Raw genomic sequence first — 22,841 nt, 5'->3', positions numbered from 1 at the left:
TGTAAGGAAATATGCATGATGCGGAGGTAGCTGCTGCATTTGTGTTCAGGGAAGTTGATCAAATATGGAAAGCTGATACAAGGTAATTTGTTACTTTAGGAAGAAACATCATTGCATGAGTGTTAAGCAAGCAAGTTTGCTAAGAAATCCGGACAAACATCCCTTTAATAAAACTGAATCTGAGCCCCTTCAGCCATACACTTGCATTGTTATCCTATGCCATAGGTTGCTATTTTATCAATAGGATGCTGCTTCCCCCAAGTATTTAAATAACAGACATCAATATAAGTGAGAAAACCCTTTCCCAGAAGAAAATTATGTAATGAAGATTTATAAATATGTCCATACACTTTCTCCTCACTGTCTCAGCTTTAGCAGTTTTTTTCCTTCCAAATTTATGGGTAGTGGCCCAATTACAATATTTTTGTTTTTGTTTTTGGTGGTACTGGGTTTTGAACTCAGGGATTCATGTGTGATAAGCAGAGGTTCTTCCACTGAGCTGCCCTGCTATTTGTTGGCACTGGTTATGTTTGAGCTAGGTTCTTGTTTCCTGGACCATGTTTGGCCTACTTTAGGCTTTCTGTGGTAGCTGGTGTGCCAGATGCCGGCTGCAGCGCTCAGGTTCCTCCATTGAGAATTTTCTGGTTAGGCTCTCCTGGAATTGTGATATTCCTGACCTCAGCTTCCCAATAGCTAGGATTACAAGCATGAGCTACCAGTACCTGGCTCACAGTATTTTTGTCTGCACTAAATTTAAAAAAAACAGCCTTGGATCACAGAAAAACAGGTTATATAAACAGGCAAAGAACATTTATCCCCTTTGCAAGGGGAAATGAGCAAGCAGTGTTTGTTTGGAAACCCTTTTGTAACAGCCCCAAGTATTGGCTGCTTGTAGGTTGACTATAGCCAAACCTAAGGCCCACAGGAAGCAGAGGCCAGGAAATCCCTCTGTCCATGAGGCACAGGGAATAGCTTCCAGCTGATGTCCTTGAACCTAATTCTCTATTCCTAAACCTGCCCACCTTGAAACGTTTTTGCAAAGCAGTTGGCTAGGAGAATGTTTATTTGCGAATAACCTGTGTGCTGTAGCCTGAAACTACAGATATGTTTCTTTTCTCTCACCTTTTCATGATCAGTACATCTATTGCTTTGCCATTTTGAGAAAAGAAACAAAGGAACACTTATGTAATAGCTTTTAGTTCTTAAGTTTCTTTAGACTCCTGGAAAATAGAGAAAAAAGGTGGAGCCTCTCTCTTGAGAAAAAGGTAAATGTATACTTGCATCTGAATGCATGATTCTGCATATTGTTTCGGGAGGCTTTCAGGCAGAAGCTGACTTTGTTATTAAGAGGGTTCTTCATATAAACACTCTTGAATTCCCTATGATGATGTCCATTGTGATATCTGTTCCCTTTTCAAATAATGATTTTATTTCTATCAAACTCTCAGTGATATGTAGAAAACCATGATGACAAATGCAAACTGTGTGTTCTCCAAAAATATCTGTTCCTTAGAGGAGTACAAGAAGCAAGTTCTGAGGGGAAGGAGGGTTGGGGATAAATATAAACTGACTACCTACTATGTGCCAGACACCATGCTCACTAAATCCTGACAGTGTGGTTCCACTAAATACTTACAGTGGTCTGATGATTGTGGCACTATTGTACTGCTGAAATGAACTGAGACTCAGAAAGAAGCCAGTCATTTTAAGTTTGTCAAACTCTAGAACCCTTTCTTTGGTATTGTGTGGCTTCCAAAGGCAACACAGAGTCTCTTCCTTGAAAAGACTGAGCAGTGTAGAATTCAGCTGGTGGCCTGAGAAGTGTGGGGTCCAGGCCTCAATGGGTAGAGAAAGCAGCTAGTAAATGGCCCTAAGTGTGCACTAGAAGCAATTGTGTGAATCTTCTGTAAGTCCAGCAATGCCTCAGTTCAGACAGAAGTCTCAGTCTCCCCCAGCTGGAGCAGCTCCACAGCTCATGCCTTCCCCCTATCCAAGAGGGCAAGAAGGAACGAAAACAGAGAGGAGAAAAAGAGACGTGGGCTCTCATTAGAAAAGTAGGTCAGATGCTTCCTTCCTCTGGTCAGCTCCCAAAGTCTTCATTGTCTTTAGAACACATCACATGACCAAGGGCCTGCTGATACAGCTCAATGGGCTTATGAAATAGTGGATGACCCTCCCAATACAGTCTGAGCCCCAGCTCACAGTAAGGAAAACTAAGAAGCATTATTCTGCTTTGGGATTTTGGTTAGTAGATTTGAAATAGCCCATATTAACCTGACTGGCAGATTTGTTCTTCTCCTCTAATGAAAAGATGATTTTACTCTCTGGAATTGTTCCCCATAGATTTTTTTCTTTTTCTTTTTAATTCATGGGGTTACTATTAACTGTCTGGCACATAGTGGGTAGAAACCAGGACCAGGAACTTGGCTTCCTGATGAGGAACCAAATGGAGAAGGAATTCCCTCTGTGGGCATGTAAAAGAAGTCCATTTAGAAGACTCTCATGAATTTTCATCAAGAACAAATACACACAGGGTCAATAGGAAGCCAAGATAACAATACCCTATCCTTTCTCATGGTCCATATCAAAAAACCTAGTCAAGTAAAGGATACAGATGGAAATTATACTTTTTCACCCCCAGTTCTTTCCTTTGACCATGAATACAGTCACTCACGGCAGCTGTAAAAAAGCATTTTCATAAGAGTTATTTGAAGCAAAACAAAGTAGGTAGATGCTAACAGACTAAAAAGAATCAAATCTAGCTGTCCACCAGTGGCTCACGCCTGTAATCCTAGCTACTCAGGAGGCTGAGATCTGAGGATCACGGTTCAAAGCCAGCCCGGGCAGGAAAGTCTATGAGACTCTGATCTCCAATTAACCACCAGGAAACTGGAAGTGGTGTTGTGGCTCAAGTGGTAGAGTGCTAGCCTTGAGCTGAAGAGCTGAGGGAAAGTGCCCAGGCCCAGAGTTCAAGACCTACCTCCAACAAAACAACAACAATAACAACAACAACAAAGAATCAAATCTGATTATGGGAGTAGCTTAAGAGATAATCTAAGTGCTGCCTAATTATATACAACCAATTTTCTTTACTCTTTCCTAGATGTAAGGCACACACACCACATATGTGGCACATTTTCAGTTTCTGTGGGCAAAAATCAATTTTTAAAGTACATGTTGCTGTGTTGGACCCCAGAGTTTCTGACTTGGGATGTCTGGGGTGGGCCTGAGAATGGGTAAGTCTAGAAAGTTCTCAAGTGATGCTAATGCTGCTAGTACCAAGGCCACACTGTGAGGCTCTTACCCACACTATCCTGCAGGTGACTAATCTGGGGCTTGCTTGAACACTTGTAACAAGAGGACTTGGGAAAAGCTACCAGTACAGCAGAACATCTTTCTTAAAAGTACTTCCCAGTAACTCTATCCTTGGGCTAATTCTGCCTGCTGGAATCATTCTGGATATACTTAAGCCCCATATAAATTCCTACACAAATCCACGTATCCCAAAGGAAAGAAGAGATAGTGGCCAGTTTGGCAAAATATATCACTATGCTTCATGCCAGAGAGTGCCAATCCTGCCTACTCTGTTCTCCAACTCCCAAGTGTGAATTTAAAAAAATTAGTGTATGCGCAGAATAAAGTGTACAAACCTTATGTGTATATCTTGATGAGTATTTACATTTAAATATCCCAACCAACTATCTTCCATATAGAAATAGGACATTTCCTCCACTTTCCTTTGTGTCCTTTCTGTCAGTACCCAGCCACCAAAGGAACCAAATTGCTCTATCTATTTCTCCATGGAAACCTTGTGCTTGATCTTGGAGCAACAGAAAATAAACTAAAGGGAAAAAAAGAAAGAAGAAAGAAAGAACTGCAAAAGGACACTTAAAAAAATCCCTCTCAATTTCATTTCTTGGGAGCTCATTTCGATAACCATTATTTTATATAGCCATATGCACATAGCTATTGAGCTATTGTGATCCTCTGCTAAGAATATCCTAGACACATTCTAGTTATTACAAATGAGGGAAAACATGCAGCCCATGTTTCTTTGGGCCTGGCTTGCTTCATTTAATATAAAATTTCCAAGTCTTTCCATTTCCTTAAGAATGGGGCAATGTCATTCTTTCTGATGGAAGCTTAGAATTCCATTGTGTATCTATACCACATTTTCTTGGTCCATTCATCTATGGAGGGGCATCTGGGTTGGTTCCATATCTTAGCTATGTTGAGTTCTTAAGTGGTTCTAATTCTCAGTGCCAGCAGGAAGCAGGGCATTACCCTTACTTGCATCAGTAAAGGGGTTGAAAAAGTGGAGGTTCTAGATAACAGATATTCAGTATGATTCCATTTCCTCAACAGCCTGTGGGAGAAGGCAGGCAAATGGAGGGGATGGAGAGGGGGGAAGCAAGAAGGCTCAAGGCAGAGGCAGCGGAGTCCGGGGGGTGGGGGCAGCTCAATGATGGAGGAGTTTCCTGTTTTCAATGACCATTCTATTTCCAGCCCTCTTTTTCTTCATCCTGTCTAATGGTTCCAAGATTTCTTCACCCATACTGGTGAACTGGACCATGATAGCCATCAATGCACCATCTTAATTTTCTCAGTTCCTTCATATGAGGCGATCAGGTAGAAGCTGACATTCTGCAGAAATAAAGTTTTCTAGTTTGTAAGTTCATTGATTACTTCCAAAACTCCTGCCCTTTTTTTATGTGCAAATACTTGAAAAATCCATGTATCCTGTGGTTCCTGTTAAAGGTCACACCTAAATTGTGTTTGGAAATAACTGTTCTGCTGAAGAAAATGTTTAAACCCCCTCTTGCTCTAGTATCTAGAAAACCCTCAGCAGAAAGAAGTTTATTTCTAAATATTGATTACTGTTTTATGTCTCATTTCCTTTTCATTCTTATAATTAGATCTGAGAAATTACTGGCCCTTAATTCATGCTATCAGCTTGGATAGATTCAGATGATCTGTAGCAATTTAAAACCTGACTTTGATTCAATATTTAGATGAAAAGCCTCCATATAAACTTAAAATTAAGAATTCTTATTTTTATTGTCATATTCCCTCTGAAAGCTTGCAGGTCTCAAAATTCTGGTAATCCTGGCTAGAGTTCTGATTTCTTTTCAGAATATTTATTCATTCAGCTATTATGTTAATATCTTATTTTCAGATGATTCTGGGCCTCCTCCTTCTACTGTTATCAACAAAAATGAAACTTTTGCCAACATTGTTTTTAAGCCCAGTGTGGTACAACAAGCCAAGATTGCCCAGAATGGAATTCTAGGAGATTTCATCATCCGGTATGATGTCAAGAGGGAGCAGAGTATTGGAGACATCCAGGTAATGGGTCCTGGCTTGCTGTTTCATATTGGTAGCTTAGTATTTATCAGTGGAGTCAGAACTGTGGGTTACAGTATTTACCTAAGGGTGAAAGATGTTTCTGCTTCTTTGTAAGTTTATTTTAACCCAAAATATGTCATCAAAGGGACCAGTGATGCTCCCTTGCTAGCCAATGAGGGTACCTATTTCCTGCTTCAATAATCTGGACAGCAAATTAAATCCATAATATATTGCCCTGTGGTGTTTTAGATGAGGTTAAAATTTTAGTCTATCTTCAATTTTTAATTAAAAGAGATGGTTCCATAGCCTATTTCCCTTAAGGTTTTATTATTCCAGAGACAAGGTGGGAATAATATATTAATGTACATCTAGAGTGTAGATAATCTTGGTATCTTAACATGGAAGATGCTTGGCAAAAACTAGATAATAAAAGTGGCAGGATTTTTAATTAGCAAGGTCAGAGGGGGATGGGTCATTAAAGTTGAATTTCTTGTCATAAGCAACATATATATGGAAAATATATGTATATTTGTAATATATAGGTATATAACATACATATAAAATGTATACATATGTAAAAATATACATATACAATATATACTTTATATATTTTATATGCTATATATGTATATATATCACATATATAGTATGCATATTCATATGGTACATATATATACACATACGCCATATGTGTGTATATATATATATATATATATACATACACACACACACATACATATATAGTACTGAGATTGACATCAGTATCTCATGCATACCAGGCAAGCACTCTATCACAGAGCTACACCCTCAGCTGATGATCAATATATTTTAATGTTTCTGTCTATAACAGATAATAGAAAGGTGTGGCTTGAGTGAAAAAGTCAAGCAACAATGCCAGACCTCAGAGTTTTAGTCCCAGTACTGGCACACACACACACACACACACACACACACACACACACACACACACACACACACACACACACACACACACACACACACACACACACACACACACACACACACACATCCTCCAAAACCTCTACTTTAGATAAATTAGCAACTAATTCTCTTAGAGGTATCAGGACCATATAGGTCTGTTAAATGTACCAGAAATATACTGTCTCTGAGTTTTAGAAGTTCTATGGGCTGTCCTCTTGAGATCACTTCTCTCCTTTTTCCTTGGTTTTCCCCACTCCAGGTTCTAAATGGTTATTTTGTGCACTACTTTGCTCCTAAAGACCTTCCTCCTTTACCCAAGAATGTGGTCTTTGTGCTAGACATCAGTGCCTCTATGGTGGGAGCCAAACTTCGGCAGGTAAGGGCCAATGCTCATTTCTCCCTCTTGCTTTTGCCTGGGACAATGATCTAGCTTGTGAATAACATTCAATTAATGCCAAATGACAACATATCGCCCAACTCTTCCAATAAAAAGAAAGTATCCCTGATTGATTTGTTTTACTGATCGAAACTATCATTTTAGCTTGGTGAGTTTTGGTTTGGTTTGGCTCAAGGCTCAAGATTAGTGCTCTCCCTTTTGAGTCACAGCTCAATTTCCACCTTTTTGGTGGTTAAGTAGAAAATAAGAATTTCACAGACTTTCCTGCCCGGACTGGGTTCTAACCATAATCCTCAGATCTCAGCCTCCTAAGTAGCTAGGATTACAGGAGTGAGCCATTGGCACTAGGCTTACCTTGGTGGTTTTAAGGGAACAGATAGAATAGAAATGTCCTCACAATGGACACTAGAGTGGATAACGACTAAGACAGATACATACAAACACACAGTGCACTCAGTGGTATTACTTTCAACAACAATTCTGCCCAATGATAATTCCTTTGAGAACTATGGAGGAGGAAGATTGGAATATCCTTAGAACAAAAGTTCAGGTACTAATAATTCAGTCCCGACGTTCTCATAGAATTTACAATGAGCCTTAAAATTCCAAGCTGGAAAGGACATTAGGCTGAAAATATTATATTTGTCAACCTGGACTGACTTTGAACTGTGATCCTCAGATCTCAGCCTCCTGGGGAGCTAGGAAGAGAGGCATGAGTCATCATTATCTGGCTATTGGCCTTTTTTTCTGTTATTATATGTCTGTCTTCATGTAGAAAAACTTGACTATTTGTCCAGTCATTTTCTAAAGTTAGAAGTATCCCAATTTATTTGTGGGGTTGTTACTTACTACAAAAGCATTTCCTGGAAAGTCTGTTTCAATTTTTAACATATAACTGGTTGCTAGAGTAGGTTTTCCAAATAGATTAGTATAATCAGTGAACCATATTCAAAGATATGTAAGAAAATGTAGACACATGCTTAACTAGTTTTGACAGATAACAATCTTTCTAAGTCTAAAAGTAATGGAAATAATTAAAAGGAAAAATTTCAATAAATTTAGATACATAAAAATGTTAATATCTATTGCAAATTTTAAAAAGTTGATAAAAGATTATAACCTCAAGGAAGACAGATCTTGTCCTAAACTATATAGAAGAAGATAACCAATAAAGTAAAACAGGTGCTCCTTAATTTATCATAAGATGATTTGAGTACCTCTTAAAAATAGAGCAGGGAGCATTTTCAACATGCTATTTATTGTCCTAAGGGCACTGCACAAATTATGTAATATTGGGATACTTAGCCTTTTTAACCATCTGGTTGTTGTCCCATTTTAATGATGGCAAAACTAAAGATTTGCAGCATTAGATAACTCAGCAGAGTCAATGGCAGAGCCAGGCTTCAGCTCCAAATCTGAAGCCCCTGCACCAAACCACGATGGTATGACATCTCCAAGTAAGAAGCAGTGTGATAAGTCAGCACTCTTGTATGCAGCTGAGAGAAGGAAAGATGGGAACTCACGCGTTGAGTTGAGAAGGCCTGCAGTGCTGAAGGCTGGGTTTCCTTGCTTTATGCCAGAGCAGTGTAATGACAGATGTGGGGCCGTTTGCTGTTTCCCCTCTTCCTTCATTCCTGGTTATTAAAATCCCATTCTTTGAGAGTCAGTGAGAGTTTGGCATGCATTCTGCTGGCTTCTCAGCTACACTATGGCCTCTTTCCAGGAGAACCACCCTGGACCAGCCAAAGCCATGTTTGAACAATTTCTATAGTCCCTTTCTGTCTTGAGTGGTTTTGAACGCTGTTGCTATTTGAGCAGTTTGCAGCCTCCTGAAAGCCCCAGCACTGGATGAAGAGTGGCTGGCTCTTCACAGACTCGAAGATGATGCTGTGTCAATAAGTGGAGCAGGCAATCACCCCTCAGCACAGGCTTTCACTAGTAACAATAGCTTGTAAATAGGTGACATTTTTCACAGGTCCCTTTGGATCCTGAAAGAGTCATTCTCTGTAGTTCTGAATAGTTTTGGCCTCCCTGGTCTTTGCCAGGCTGAATAGTTCTGTTCTTCTTCTCACAATGTTAGGCATACAGTTGATATTCAATAATTGCATTAATGATGATTTGTAAGGGGATGTAATGATCATTCAACCTTAAAATGCATACTCAGAGTCAGTAATGGTGCTCAGGCCTGTAATTGTAACTACTCAGGAGGGACAGATTAAGAAGTTATGGTACAAGGCCAGCCAGGCCCAAAGTTTGCAAGAACCTCTCTCAATTAAAAAAGCAAAACAAAACTGGATATAGTGGCATTTGCCTCATCTCATTTGATTAGGAACCATAAATAGGAGGACCACGATCCAGCCTTATTTTCAAAATAATAAGAGGAAAAGAAAAGAAAAAAACGGAGTATGGCTAAAGTGGTATAGGCAGCTTTCTTAGAAAGCACTAGCACTTGGCCCTAAGTTCAAACCCAGTGCCACCAGAAAAAAAAAAAAAGAGCATAGTCAATAAAGGCTGCATCAGCATTCAAGAGCCATGAAAGCTGCCTGCATCTGGTATTTTCTGGCTCTTGTCTCAACTGATGGGGCTGAAAATCTGGCAGCCAGGTCTCTCCCAGTCTGGGAGCAGCCACAGGGCCTTCGTTGGCTGCTGGCACCTGGCTGTTTCACTCCCACATACTTCATAGATGAATACATTGAGAGATGGTTCTGATGCTGGCTCAGGAAAGACTTCAGCTTTGCGGTTTGAGCTTGTAGAACTCAGTGAGCATGGGAGCCAAGATGAGGAACAGAAAGGAATGAAGTGGGATCACAATACAGTTGTTTTCTGGTTAGTTCCATGCTTAAGGCATGAGCATTTGCCAATATGCATGTTGTTGTGAACATGAATGATAATACTTGGTCCACTAAATACATTTTTGCTGGATCAAAGCCCGCTTGTTCTTTTCCTTAATCTATATAATTAGATCTACTACTTTCCCTTCTGTGTTAATGTGCTTGGCTTATGGACTTCTTTGACAACAAAAGAGTCATTTCCTGGGTGTGTCTTCATGACTTCTCCAGACTTGGGCCCACACTCATTCTTTGACAATCTTACTACTCTCTGCAAATCCTGTATTTCTGTGTAGCTTGTTCTCCTTTCTCCATTAAATTTGGCCAACAACAGTAAGGGTTAAAAATCAAAGACAGTGTTTATTACCTGTCACTGGGAAATTAACATGAAAGCAAATTGAATGGATAGACTGCAGGACAGTGATCCTCATGCTGCTTTTGCTTTCTTTGTGGGATTATTTTGTGCTTTAGGACATCAGTTTCTTCTTTACTGTTGAAAATTGGATTCCCAGGAGCCATTTCAATATTTTAAATGTAACCTTACAGGTGCATAGATTTGGGGGTGGATAAAGTAGGAATCCTGTATTTGATCATTACGCTATATATCTCCAGATTTCAGCACAATACCTGATGTTTTCAGCAAATAATAATATTTTTGCTGAAAATCCACCAGCACACAAACAAGAATTTACCTTGCATCATTGAAGGTGCAGTAAATACAACTGACTTACTGGTACATTCCATTCCCTCTTTCTTGCCTGCCTGCCTGCCTGCGTTCTTTCTTTCTTTCTTTCTTTCTTTCTTTCTTTCTTTCTTTCTTTCTTTCTTTCTTTCTTTCTTTCTTTCTTTCTTTTCTTTCCTTCCTTCTTTCTTTTTTTGTTATGGGGCCTGAACTCTGGGCCTGGGCACTGTCCCTCAGCTCTTCAGCCCAAGGCTAGCACTCTACCACTTGGGCCACAGCACCACTTACAGCTTTTTCTGCATATGTGGTGCTAAGGAATCGAACCCAGGGCCTCATGCATGCAAGGCAAGTGCTCTACCACTGAGCCACCTTCCTAGCCCCCCACATTCCTGCTTTCATCCATCCAATGAAGCAGATAGATATGGCTATTTGTTTTTCAGAGGTGGGATGTGAAGGGCAGGAAAGTGTTGGAACTGTACTGAAATACACAAAACTGTGCACAGAAACTTAGGATTCAAGTCAAGACTGAAGCTCCTCACTATGCCATTAGTCATGAATGATGATCCAACTTCAAATTATGTCTCAAGCTTTTGAGTCTCTACCCACTCTTGGGGCCAAATCCTGTGCTGTAGGATGCTGGAGTAGCTCAGGTGAGCAAACAGAAGTCACTTGCCCTGAGGCTTCAGCCAGCAGCCAGGTGATGTGAAACATAGATGAGGAGCTTTTCTGCTCTGATCCAGAGGACTAGTGAGTAACTTTTTATTATTTGAACGAGGCCCACCTTGGCATGTATGGGAATGTGGGCTTCTTTCCCTGTCACGATTGGGGTGAGGCAGGTTGAATCCAACAACAGAGGTGAGAGAGAGGAAATGTGGGTGACTGTGAAGTCCAGCGAGGTCCCATAGTGTAGAGCAGTTGTCTTCGTGAACACAAGGACCTGCCATATTTCTAATGGGGGATTCTGCAAGATGCTAGGCTATGGAAAAAGTAGGTGTAAGGCGATAGTAATGGAGGGAGGTAGCGTGGGGTCCCCACCGTTATGAGAAAGAATGCAGAATGTAAAGCATGGGCAGTGAGTCTGGAAGGGCTTCCCACACTTGAGGCCTGGTCAGGAGGATAGAGCTCTCTGAACAAAGGGAGGAGGGATGCAGGCAGACCAAGTGAGAGCAGTTTGAAAGCTGGGGGTGGGGAGGAAGAAGGGGGGATTACAAGAGAAGCACTACAACAAAAAGATAAGCACTATATATGTTAGTCATGCAAAAATAAATTTTTTAAGCTTTGGGGTGCACCTACATTGCCTATGTAAGTCTGGGAAATTGTTGTAACATGGCCCCAGGAAATAACAAACAATTGAAGCCTGTCTCTCTGATTTTTTTTTAAAGTAGGGTTGGCAAATTTTCTGTAAAGAAACAAACACTATTTTCAGGCTAGGGAGTCTCTGTTATAACTACTTCACTCATTTTTATGGGTCACAATGTTAGGTGCTGCTGTGTTCCAATGAAACTTCCTTGGGCCAAGGGTGGCATAGACCTTTAATATCAGCTAGTCAGGAGGTGCGGAGAGGAGAATCATGTGTTGAGGCGAACCCAGGTAAAAGTTAGCAAGACTTTTATCTCCAAAGAATCAAGCTGAGTGTGGTGGTGTGCTCTTGTAGACTGAGCTACTTGGGAGGCACAGGTAGGAGGATCGCCATCCAAACCAGCCCCAATAAAGTTAGCGGAAAACCCTATTTGAAAAACAAACTAAAAGAGGTCTAGGGTCATGGCCCAAGTGGTAGGGTGACTCATGAAGGCAGTGACCAACTGGCATGTGACTAGAGGTCATTTTAGTTGGCAATCTTCTGTCTAATGAGCTCCCTCTATCAAACCATCAGCACTAGTAGACATGTGTTTCAAGAATATATTTCAAAACAAAGATCTAGGACATGGGGTAAGGTACAGGAGACATTAGGGAAAACTGGTCTTTTTTTTAAAATCTCTGACTCACAGTATGATTAACAAATGATGGGCAGAGGGCAGGATGTTTTCCTCTAGGCCATGAGTGAGAACTTGGATTTTAAGAAAAATATGCTCTCTCACAATGACAATCTAGATCATTTTTAAATAAAATGAAAACACTCATTAATTTGTTGTTGAGGCACTTAAGATTACCTATAAAGCTGGGCCCTGGTGGCTCATACCTATGATCCTAGCTACTCCAGAGGCTAAGATCTGAGGATCAGATTGTGGTTCAAACCTAGCCCTGGCAGAAAAGTCCTTGTGACCCTCTTTTCTCCAGTTACCCACTCAAAACCTGGAAGTAGAACTGACTCAAAGTGGTAGAGTACTAGCCTAGATCAAAAGAGCTAAGGAACAGTGCCCAGGCCCTGAATTCAAGCCCCACAACCTACAAAAAAAAAAGATTTATGCATATGAAGTCATTTTAAACCATATGGCTGTCATATAAGGAAATTCTTGACAACGTAGAGCGTTGAACACTCCTGTGTTACCTGCTTAGGTTGCAGGCTGTGGTCAAATCTAGAAGCATGGCATCTTTAAGTAACTGAAAAGCTTGGCTTCTCCCTTTCTGGCTTGTTGATTTTGCTCTCATGTCTCAGATTGGCGAAGTTTTTCTGGAAAAAGCTAGATAGATGCTGGAAGGAAACTTTGCTACGAGTGACCGTGTGATAAACCCTGCAAGTTAGAATGAATTAAATGAGATAACAAATGTGGAAGTGCTTATCAGGATGTTAGAAAGCTTTGTTACTCTGAGAATAGCATTGCCTTGGCCGCCTGACTGGAATTACAACTGGGTAAAATGCTGAAGAGCTGCCAACGCCAGATAGCACAACCACCCCCTTTCTCTTGTTCAGACATCTGACTCTTCCTCATGTTCCCTTCTTGGCATTGACTCTAGACTTCAGAGTCCCCTAGAGTGAAACAAGGATTGAATGCATGTCATGGGAGAAGCGTGTGGCATGGAGAAGAGAATACAAAGATAAATAAGACCTAGCCTTTTCTCTCCAGAAGCTCAGGGAAGACAATGGGAGTCATATAAAAATTGTATGTAAAGTGCTCTATGTGATAGAGATGCATGAAGGGTCATTTGCATGAGGGGGTGGAAGATGAGCAACACACAGGAGGACATAGTTGAGTGAGTCTAGGTGTCTTAGAAATTAGTAGAGTAGATGGAATGAGTGAGAGAAGAGAATCCATGCCAACACAGTGATGGATAGCATGTGCAAAATTAGTGACTTGCCCATCATGGTTTTTAAATGAAAACAAGCATCCTAGGTAAATCACTAATAAAGGATGTTAAGATTTCACTGGGAAAATAAGCACGAGATAATCACAGCTTGTTCAAATCTATCCTGTCATGGAAGTAAGTGGAATTTCCAGGATAAGAAAACGCTGTAGCAACTAAAGGTTAATGATGGAGCTAGAATGGAAAGATCTTGTTCTTGGAGATGAAATATCATTTTTTGGCAGAAAAAGAAGCATAACCACCCCCTTTTGTCTTGCATAGACACCTGATTTTTCCCCTGGGTTCCCTGCTTGGTGAGCAAAGGCAGTCATTATTTCCAATCTATATTAGGCAAAAATTGAACAATATAACTTGAAGGTAGAGATGGGAGGGGAAAATGGGGGAGAACTCTGGAAAGGGTGATATTGATCAAGATGCATTATCCTCATAACCTGAGATAGGGGACTGTAACTTCTTTGTACAACTACTTAATAAACTTTATAAATATTTTTTAATGACTGAATTCTTAGTTGGGGAGAAACCTGAATAAAGGTCCTAAAGAAACATGAATATGTTATAGTCTGAAGGTTATGGATATCTGGATTAGAAGACTTGAAGACTTTCTTGATATGAACATATAGAAAGGCAGGTAAAAAATAAAAATAGTCTCTCAAGTGTATAGCTGAGCTGGTACTCAGGAGAGGAACATCAAGATTGAGGGAGTGAGGCAGGAGAGAGGGTGAAGATGATCCAAGTAAATTAGATGCTTGGATGAAAATATCACAGTGAAACCCTTTTCTGTGAAATTCCTCCATGCATCAAAAATAAGACAAATAAATCAACACATCAATCAATCCATTTAAATGGCAGAAGAAGCAGGAGGTGAAAAGCAAGCACCTGAGTGAGCTGATGACTGCTATGCTTGAGGCTTTAGTGCCCCTGTGAGAAGCACAGATGCCACATGGGGTCCTGCAAGGTGGGAAGTTGAGCTTGAGACTAGCCCAGAGCAGGCTGTTTTGACAGCTCACCTCCTCAGTGAAAGAAGAGCATTATTGTGGGAAGAGAGCATGAAGTTTGTTCATGGTGGGCATCTATGGGCCTGAGCATGGGTGGGGAACACTTTCCTTATCACCATGTGACTCAAATAAAATAGAAGACATTAGGTTGGTGATTGAATTTATACAACTAGGTGATTGAGAAATTTTCTGATAACCTACCCATACCAGAGTTCTGGGCTAGTATTATTCCAGAAGTACTTAGCCAGGAACATGGTTGTAAGTTCAGGCTGTGCATGATGTAGGCTCTTTGAGATGGCATTCACAACCCACAACTCATACAACTAAATGGAAGAGACAGGGAATAAGGCAGCAAGGAGGAAGCCCCCAAGTATACCAGATTCAGGTAGGAGGTACAAGGCGAGATATACATGGGACAATTCTACAAGCAGTGAAGAAAGAGTTCACTGAAAGGATTTAGCACAAGAGTTAAATTCCCTTCTGCCAAGTAAAGCTTCCATGTGATAGTGGTGGTCAGCCTGTGTATGGCCATCCCCAGCACAGGGGGGACCACCCTCCATGTGATCACCTCAGGACCCCTAAAGGCCACCTCTGTACACTGCAGGGAATTTGTGGCACAAGATTTACTGGTATCCAGCACCTGAGTGAGATGGTGTCTGCTGGCTACATACCTAGTGCTAGGGAGAGGGCAAGAGGAGAAAACTTAGCGATCCCTGCTGGGAATCAGGTTCTGAGTTTCTAAGTGGTAGATCACCATCTTCAAGTGAAGAGAGCCAGGTATGGCGAAGTCAGGGTCTCCACCCATTCCTAGAGCAGTCACATTATGAGTTAACAATCATGGAACAATCCTTTTTTTGAGTATGGCTTGGGAAAATCTCCTTCTGTGCAAACAAAGCTGCCAATTCCCTGGACACGTGCTTGGCATTTGGTATTCTTCATTTCCAAGGCCTCCCGCCCCCTATTTAGGCTGGCCCTTTCTCTGAGCTGGGGTAAAGGAGAGGGAGTTTTCATAATGACTGATTTTTGACACTATTTCTTTAATTCTCTAAAATCTTGCTATGGCTTGGGTATGATCATAATGCAACAATTCGGAAAACACGAATATTTAGTGAATTGCATATGCCCAGGCTGTGTTAAATTCTTAAGTAACAAGAAAATGATTTGATGAACTAAATGTTAAGTCAGCTGATTTCCCCATTTCCTTTTCGATTTACCACTAGAACAGAAAGGCTACAAGGCCAAGTAAATAAGATAGACACCCAGGGGAAAGAACCTGGGCTGTATTTGGAGTGCTAAGCGTGTGTTAGGTGGAAGCCAGCGCGAAGGTATAAGGAACAGAGGACTCTGAAATAGTCAGAAGGAGCTTAGGGTGATTTGAGAAAATTGTTAGTTGGGAAGAAAATAGAACTGGGTTTGGCAGGCCGAGTGGGAGAATGGGGTTTCAGAAGTCAGATTAAGTTAAAGATATTAGAACTATTCATCCCTTAGCATCCTGTCCACCAGCTCAGGTTTCTGGGATTTGTAGACTATTCCAGACTTCCGCTGGTGGCTAACTTGAATTACTACTCAGAAATTTGCCTTGATGTTTGTCCCACCTGGGTTCACTGAGCCAGACAACATAGGAAATGATACACAGTTTCACATGGCCCTCCTTCCCTCTATGTCTGAGGAAATCCCTGCCTTCTCTACTCTGGGCCTTCTAGCTATCTGGATTAAATTTCCTAACACAAATAGGGAAGGTGAGAAAAACTAACCCATTCCTCCAAATTAACTTCATCTGGTTTTATAATCCCTTCCCATCTGCAACAAAAAAAATCTCACTATCTAGTCACATGCAACTCTGCCTGATGGAGAAGACTGTTTCTTCTAAATGTTTTGTTTGCAATCTACATTGTTACTAAACTGTTTTTACTTCTTACATGATTGTTCTGTAATTATAGATTTAGCCCGGCTTTTTCACAGCCTCCCTGTATTTCAATGTTTGAGTTCTTGATAACTTGTCATGATGCATCCTGGTGACTTAAAATCAAAGGGTAAGAATAGGCCAGGGAAACAGGAATCATGAGAACTCAGACTGAAGGGAAAGTTGAATGGATTAAAGGCCAGTGGAATGGTGTCAAAGGCAATCAGCGAGTCAGACACCAAAAATCTGTAGAATGGAAAAGGAAAGACTCCAGATTCCAGATGTGCAGTTGGTCAATATAAACTTCAGGATTTGCACCCGACACTGAGGACCAAAAACACCACAATTTTAGCCATGAAGTGTGTCAGAACAATGGGTGAAGGGTATCAGTCATAGGGATACCTGTACACTAAGGAACTTCTCTTGGTCAGTACCCTCTCTTTCCTATTGAAACAAGAAGCCATAACTGGAACCACCTAAACTCCACAAAAGACCTAGTCTGTATTCTTGGTACGGCAACTGAGGTCATATGGTAAAGTTGTAATCGTGGATAGAATGAGAAAGATGAGATCAGCAAAGGTTCTAATCCTCCACATGAAAAGAAGTGAAAAAAAAAGAAGAAAGCTGTTTTCAGCTTCAGTTGTTTGCACATTAAGTATGATGAATGGATGCACCCATTATATTGTGAAGAATCAAAGAACTATTGGCAAAGATGGTTAGAGAAAAATGTGCCATGACATTATTATTAGGTGTATGTTTGATACATTTGTCAAAACAAAATCAAAACAGTTGGTACTAATAATCTTAACATGAGCCAGAAGGTGAAGATGAGACACAGTTTGCTTCTCAAAATGGAATAATAGCAGACAAGCAATCATACTAATGAGATTTACTTATGTTTACTTTTCATAAAAAACAATCTGAGGGGCTGGGAAGGTGGCTCAGTGGTAGAGGGCTTGCCTTGCATGCCTGAGGCCCTGGGTTCGATTCTTCAGCACCACATAAGCAAAAAGAAAAAAAGCCAGAAGTGGCCCTGTGGCTCAGGTGGTAGAGCGCTAGCCTTGAACTGAAGAGCTGAGGGACAGCGCCTAGACCCAGAGTTCAGACCCCAAAAAAACAATCTGATATCTAAATCTATTCATCCCTAAGATCTTTATTCAAAAAAGGATTAAGGCTGAATTTAGTCCCAATTTAATATGTTTACCAATTATTCCAATTTAGGCCATGTATGTTTATGTTGATATTCCAAATCAATTACCTAACACAGCACTGAGGCAACGTGTGTGGTAGCTTGGCAGGAAGGCTGACAGAACACAGAGGGCATTTCCATTCTCCTCACTGAAGCCTTGGATACACCTTAAGATTGCAGTCCAAAAATTTGCAAACTCTCCTGGAATCACAGGCTATTTTTCAGGTTTGTGTACCCTTCAATTCCATGACAGTTCTCCACTGAAAGGTCAGGATGTCCTGAGCCCTAAGAACTTCCTTTCTGCCTGGAAGACAGAGAAGGACTAACAGGCTAAGGGGAAATAAGTCTTATAGACATGGTTTCCTCTCTCCATTCTGGAGGTGATCATCCCTGGCGCCCTCTGAAAGGCTGAAGGCTTACCCACAGCCACAGTCTGTCTTGGGCATATTCTATTTTCCAAAGTTACTTCTTAGAAACACAGGAATGTTTTCATAGTATCTGTCCTCTTCCATGACTCTAATTAGACTTTCAGAAAGTCTTTGATTTCTTTGTTGGGTTATTTTTTTTTCCCCTCAGGAGATCTTCATTCAAAAGGATTGTGTGGAACTAGAAAGAAAATGTCAACTTCTTGGTAAACATTTTAGAATGGGGAGAGTGATGGGACCAGGGGGAAGAATAGCACGGCCATTGTGCTGAAAACATGGGATGGCTAGTAACTAATTCCCTTGAACTTGGATGCATCGGTGATGTCATGGGATCCCCTCATCTCATGCCCAATGCTAGGGTTTGGAGGACAAAGCCTTCTGTGTCATAGTTAGTTCCTGTTGGGTGTAGTTTGATAGACACAGATTTTTTTGAGCAAAGCTGTGTCAACAGCTCTTCTGATAGAAGCAGTGGGGAGGAATGAGCAATGGCTAGAATTTTCTTGAGCTCTGCTGACTCCTCTTGCTGAGTATCTCACTAGACAACTCTTTCCTAGTTGGAAAACACTGACTTATTATTCATGACATGGTAATTAGTACAGTGGAATGCTCGTACGTTTCTTTGAGGGCTGTGCCAAGAGCCTACAGCTGCAGTGTTTTAGGGGACATGAAGAAGAGAGGAGAGGTTGCATCCTTTGTCCCTAGTGTAGCTTAATTCAGGACCCAAAGTACACAGGGAAGAGCTATCCCCTGGACATGTCCTTTCCCAGGAGTGAAAAATGAACAAGGACCATACATGGAGGGGTCTGGGGCTGCAGAGCCATCATTGGAAGGTGTTGAAAATTTTCTTTCTAAAGATAACTGGAACAAGGAGGATTGTTGCTAGTCATATTGAATGCCTGGGGGAATGCGAAGCAGAGATTTTCATTTATCTATGTCCTACCTTGTGCCTGGGGGAATTTCAGTGGGTGAGATTAAACTTAAGGCAGAACTGGAATAGACTTCTAAAATTGTGTTTGTTTGTTTTTTTAAGTAAATAATTCTTTCTTCTTTTAATCCAAGAAAAGTCCACAAAAGATGAGGAATCCATCACCATAAAATAGTCTTAAGTAGAGAATGATCCCTATCCTTTGTGATTCTAACTAGCTAGGATTAGAAGCGATCTTGTGTAATGCCTGCATCCAGGCCAAGCAACGTCTGCACTACCCAAAGAAATAACATTCCTTTATACTCACATTTACTGATTATAGTCCTTGTAGACCTTTCTATCTCCCTTTTGTCCAAACGCAATTTGGAATTTTCAAGATCTCTTCTTTATGGATAACACTACGTATGGATTAGAATGCATGCATGATCATTCCGGCATGCATTTTTCATTCACATGAATGGGTGTTCTTGGGAAATCCCAGTGAACCTCTTGCACGTCGATCTTTTGAAGAATGCTCATTGCTCTTCAGCAGGCCTATAGTATACTCCTCGTTGTTTATCTAAGCACAGGGTTTGATTTTCTCCCACTCCCCTGGGGCTTTCCTGGGCCCCTCCTACCTGCTCACAGCCTTGTCGTTGCTAGGCTTGACTGAGCCTCACTCCGCTCTGCTGTTACTCCAAATAAGACCTTGTCCTGTCCAGGAACATAACGATGAATGAGGCCAATGACTTGTTGACAACTAGTTTTATATCCCCCAAATCCAGATATTCTCTATTGCTGATGTTGGAGTTTTAGCACCCATCACTAATCAGACAACTGACACCACCAATATTATTCACCGTGAAAATTCTATGGAATACATAGAACTATTGATTTATAATCTCTACTGTCCCTTGTGGTCACCTGTTAATAAACTAATTTGGGGCAACTAGCATGTTTCAGGGTTCCTTAGCCTTTCTCCAATGTGTATAGAAAGAGAGCGAGTTTTAAGGATAGAGAGAGCAGTCCAAGGTACATGGCTCCCAAAGGTCTCCCCTACTTTTATTCAGGCCACCTCAGCTGGAAGGGAATTGGGGGGTGGGCGTTAACTCACCTTGCCCATCCTCCTGTACTAGAAGAGTCTAAACTCGTCTTATTTGAGAGGGGCCCTGGTATTGTTACCTGGGCCAGCCCCCTTTGCCTTCAGGCAGTGTAGGCCTGGAGACAAGCTTGGATTACACATTCTCTGCCTTTCTGGGTCTTCTCTCATCTTCCTGGAATGTACCACTCTGGCTTCTGGACTATACTCTTGGACAGAGCCTGATTAGGTCTCTTTTAATCTTTAGTATATAAACACTCTGTTCAGAAAAATCTGTGTAAGCCCACTTGTATTAACTCTGCTCTAAGCCACTCACCTTCTGCTCCCTCTCCAGCCTTGTATGGAGGGCAGAACTCTGAAGATGACCAGCCCCAAAAAGGGTAGGGGAGGAGACAGTCGGGATTGATGGAGGGTGGGGAGTGCCTGCAGGAAGGGTGAGAATGGAAGAGTCTTCAGGCAGCACTAATGCAACTGGGAATGGAGTAACTGGGAGCTGCTGGCAGGCTTCCCCTCAGTGCGCTCAAGGATAAATCTCAGCTGAGGCCTTACAAGGTCATAAGGAATCTGTTGTCCCTGGGCTGAGGAGAAGAGGGCGGAGGGAGAAATTATTCCTACAACACAATTATCTATCACAGTGGGAAACCTACCAGCCAAGGAAGCAGGCCTATCCCTCTGAAGGTCTATAGCAAACTACTTAAGGGGCCCTGGGAATGCCAGCAATTAAATAAGCAGCCATCTCAGACAAGGGTTCCACCCTACTACATTGGGCTCTGGGCCCAGCCAAGCCCTAGAGCTGGGATCAGCTCCTCAGAAGCCATCGCTTGCTGTTGTCCTCAGCTGAGGGTCTGTAGACAGACCTTCTGGATGCTTTGACACCCAGAATGAGCATAAGCCTGTCTGATGCACACAGGGGATGTGCTCTCTCCTTGGGGATGGAAGGGTAATAAACGCAATGTTTCAGGCCACTAGCTCAGGCCACTGTATGGGTCCTAGAGTTCCTCACTGACATCTGATGAGCACAGGATCTTAACTACAGATTCCTACAGCAGCCATGAGCTTCCTGAACCTAGTCTGTCTCAGAGTCATTTGTCCTTGGGAACCAAAAATATTCCTACATCTTCATATAACAGAATCATACCTCCTTCTCTCTTTCTCTGAGCCTCCTCTCCCTCCTCTCTTTTCTCTCAGTCATCTACCTCTGTCTCTGTTTTTCTCTGTCTCTCTGTATGTTATTTTCCAAAATAAAAGACACTGTACTATAACTAACAATATACTAATACAACAGATATACAATACACATAAAATCCACAAAATATTCTGTTGGTGGGTAAGGTCAAGCCAGAAGGCAACAGTCTTGAAGTGCTCCCAATCTAACGGGACAGGCAGACAATTTGTCCACCACCGTTTATAGAAAACATTTATTAGGTATCGTTTACACATATAAAACTAGGCGCTATTGAATTAAAGATAGAATGAAAAGATATATGCAAAGTTCCTGCGATCAAAAGTGCAGACTTGAGGCAGATGGAGAAGGGAACTGAATTCTCTTTGGTGTGGAGAGCACAGAGGCCATGATTTAGAGTGCACTGGAGTGGGGTGGAGGGACAAGGAGGACTGTCTAAGGAGAAAATACGAATTTTCAGCACTAAAGGAAGGGGGTACTAGTGGCTATGTAGACTGAGTGTGCTGTGGATCTAAGGTTGGAGAAGAAATCCTGTTTAAAGGACACAAAAAGCTGTGAATGTGGGTATCAAGTGGTAGACCAGCTGATGGAGCCATTACTGTCTTCATGGTGAAGATTGAAATGGTTTTACCAAGAAGTGACATGTCAAGTGGGTCCAGAAGGAGAATCTGTTGAGAGAGAGGGCAGAGGAGGGAAGACAAGGGAAGATGAGGGAAGAGAAGGGAAGATTTTGTGCACATGGGAACTTATGAAAAGCAGAGATGTTCAGAAAAGCTGGGTGTAAGGGAAAATTAGTCCTTGGTGCTTATGGTGGAGATGGGAATAGAAGAAAATAAATTTATGAAAGGTAAATTAGAGCCATTTATTTTTATGGAGAATCTTGTTTAAAAAGAGAGAGAGAAAAGAGTTTGAACTTTATGCCAACAGCAGTAAAGAGCCAGAAAAGGTTAATTGAGGAAGGTTAAAAAAAAATCTAACCTTGGCAGCAAGATGAAGACAAACTAAGACCTTCCAGAAATGCAAGCTCTGTCTGTGTTACTTTCATTCCATTTATGGAAATTTATCTTAAGGAAAAAGTCATGGGCACAAAAGATGTGTGACTAATGGGCTTCATAAATATAACACCATGGCTTAAATACTCATAAATATTAAAATGTGCCATAACATACAGAAGACTATTGTGCCACTGTCAAAATGATGTGGCATCTGTTCATCTGTTGCCAAGATTTGTATGATATATTAAATAAAAATTCTACAGCATACTATACATATGAACTGAATTCATTTACTTTAAAATCACACACATACACAATTTCTGAAGGTGTAAGAGTTACACTAGCATTTAATATTGGTTGTCTCTCATAAAATGTACCTATGTGAGCATTATGTTTTTCTTATGATCTTTTTACAATTAAGAACAAGAGTAAAAGAAAAAAAACTTGAATTACAATCTCTGGATGGATGAGACACATACAGAGAGTTTAAAATCTAGTAAGGGGAAGTGACATGCGCCATCATCATCCCTCTGATGTGAACTTCAGGGGAAGAAAGGGTCAGCTTCATGGAGGGAATTCTCTGTTCTCTCTGGAGAAGGGGGAGAAAGTTTCACAGAGCATTTGGCCTATGCCTTTGGATTGGGGTCAGAGGAAAATGAGGTAATGAACAAGGGAAACATTTCACAAGAGAATGGCAGTTCTGAAGATAC

At 41.2% G+C, this 22,841-nt stretch overlaps 1 protein-coding gene across 1 annotated transcript in view; it reads left to right on the top strand.

Annotated features, from left to right (window-relative positions):
* LOC138805554 (inter-alpha-trypsin inhibitor heavy chain H5-like) overlaps positions 1-22,841 on the top strand; it is a 72,374-nt gene that overhangs the window by 33,099 nt on the left and 16,434 nt on the right. The window contains exons 6-7 of the mRNA XM_069990311.1: positions 5,177-5,346; positions 6,548-6,664. Coding sequence (XP_069846412.1) covers positions 5,177-5,346; positions 6,548-6,664 — 287 coding nt within the window. The remainder of the gene's footprint in view (positions 1-5,176; positions 5,347-6,547; positions 6,665-22,841) is intronic.

This window comes from Dipodomys merriami, unplaced genomic scaffold, assembly GCF_024711535.1.
Source record: "Dipodomys merriami isolate MVZ:Mamm:240054 unplaced genomic scaffold, mDipMer1.0.p SCAF_4, whole genome shotgun sequence".
In the NCBI taxonomy this organism is placed as follows: Eukaryota; Metazoa; Chordata; class Mammalia; order Rodentia; family Heteromyidae; genus Dipodomys; species Dipodomys merriami.
The sequence above is the reverse complement of the archived record's forward strand: the minus strand, read 5'-3'. Positions and strand labels throughout refer to the sequence as shown.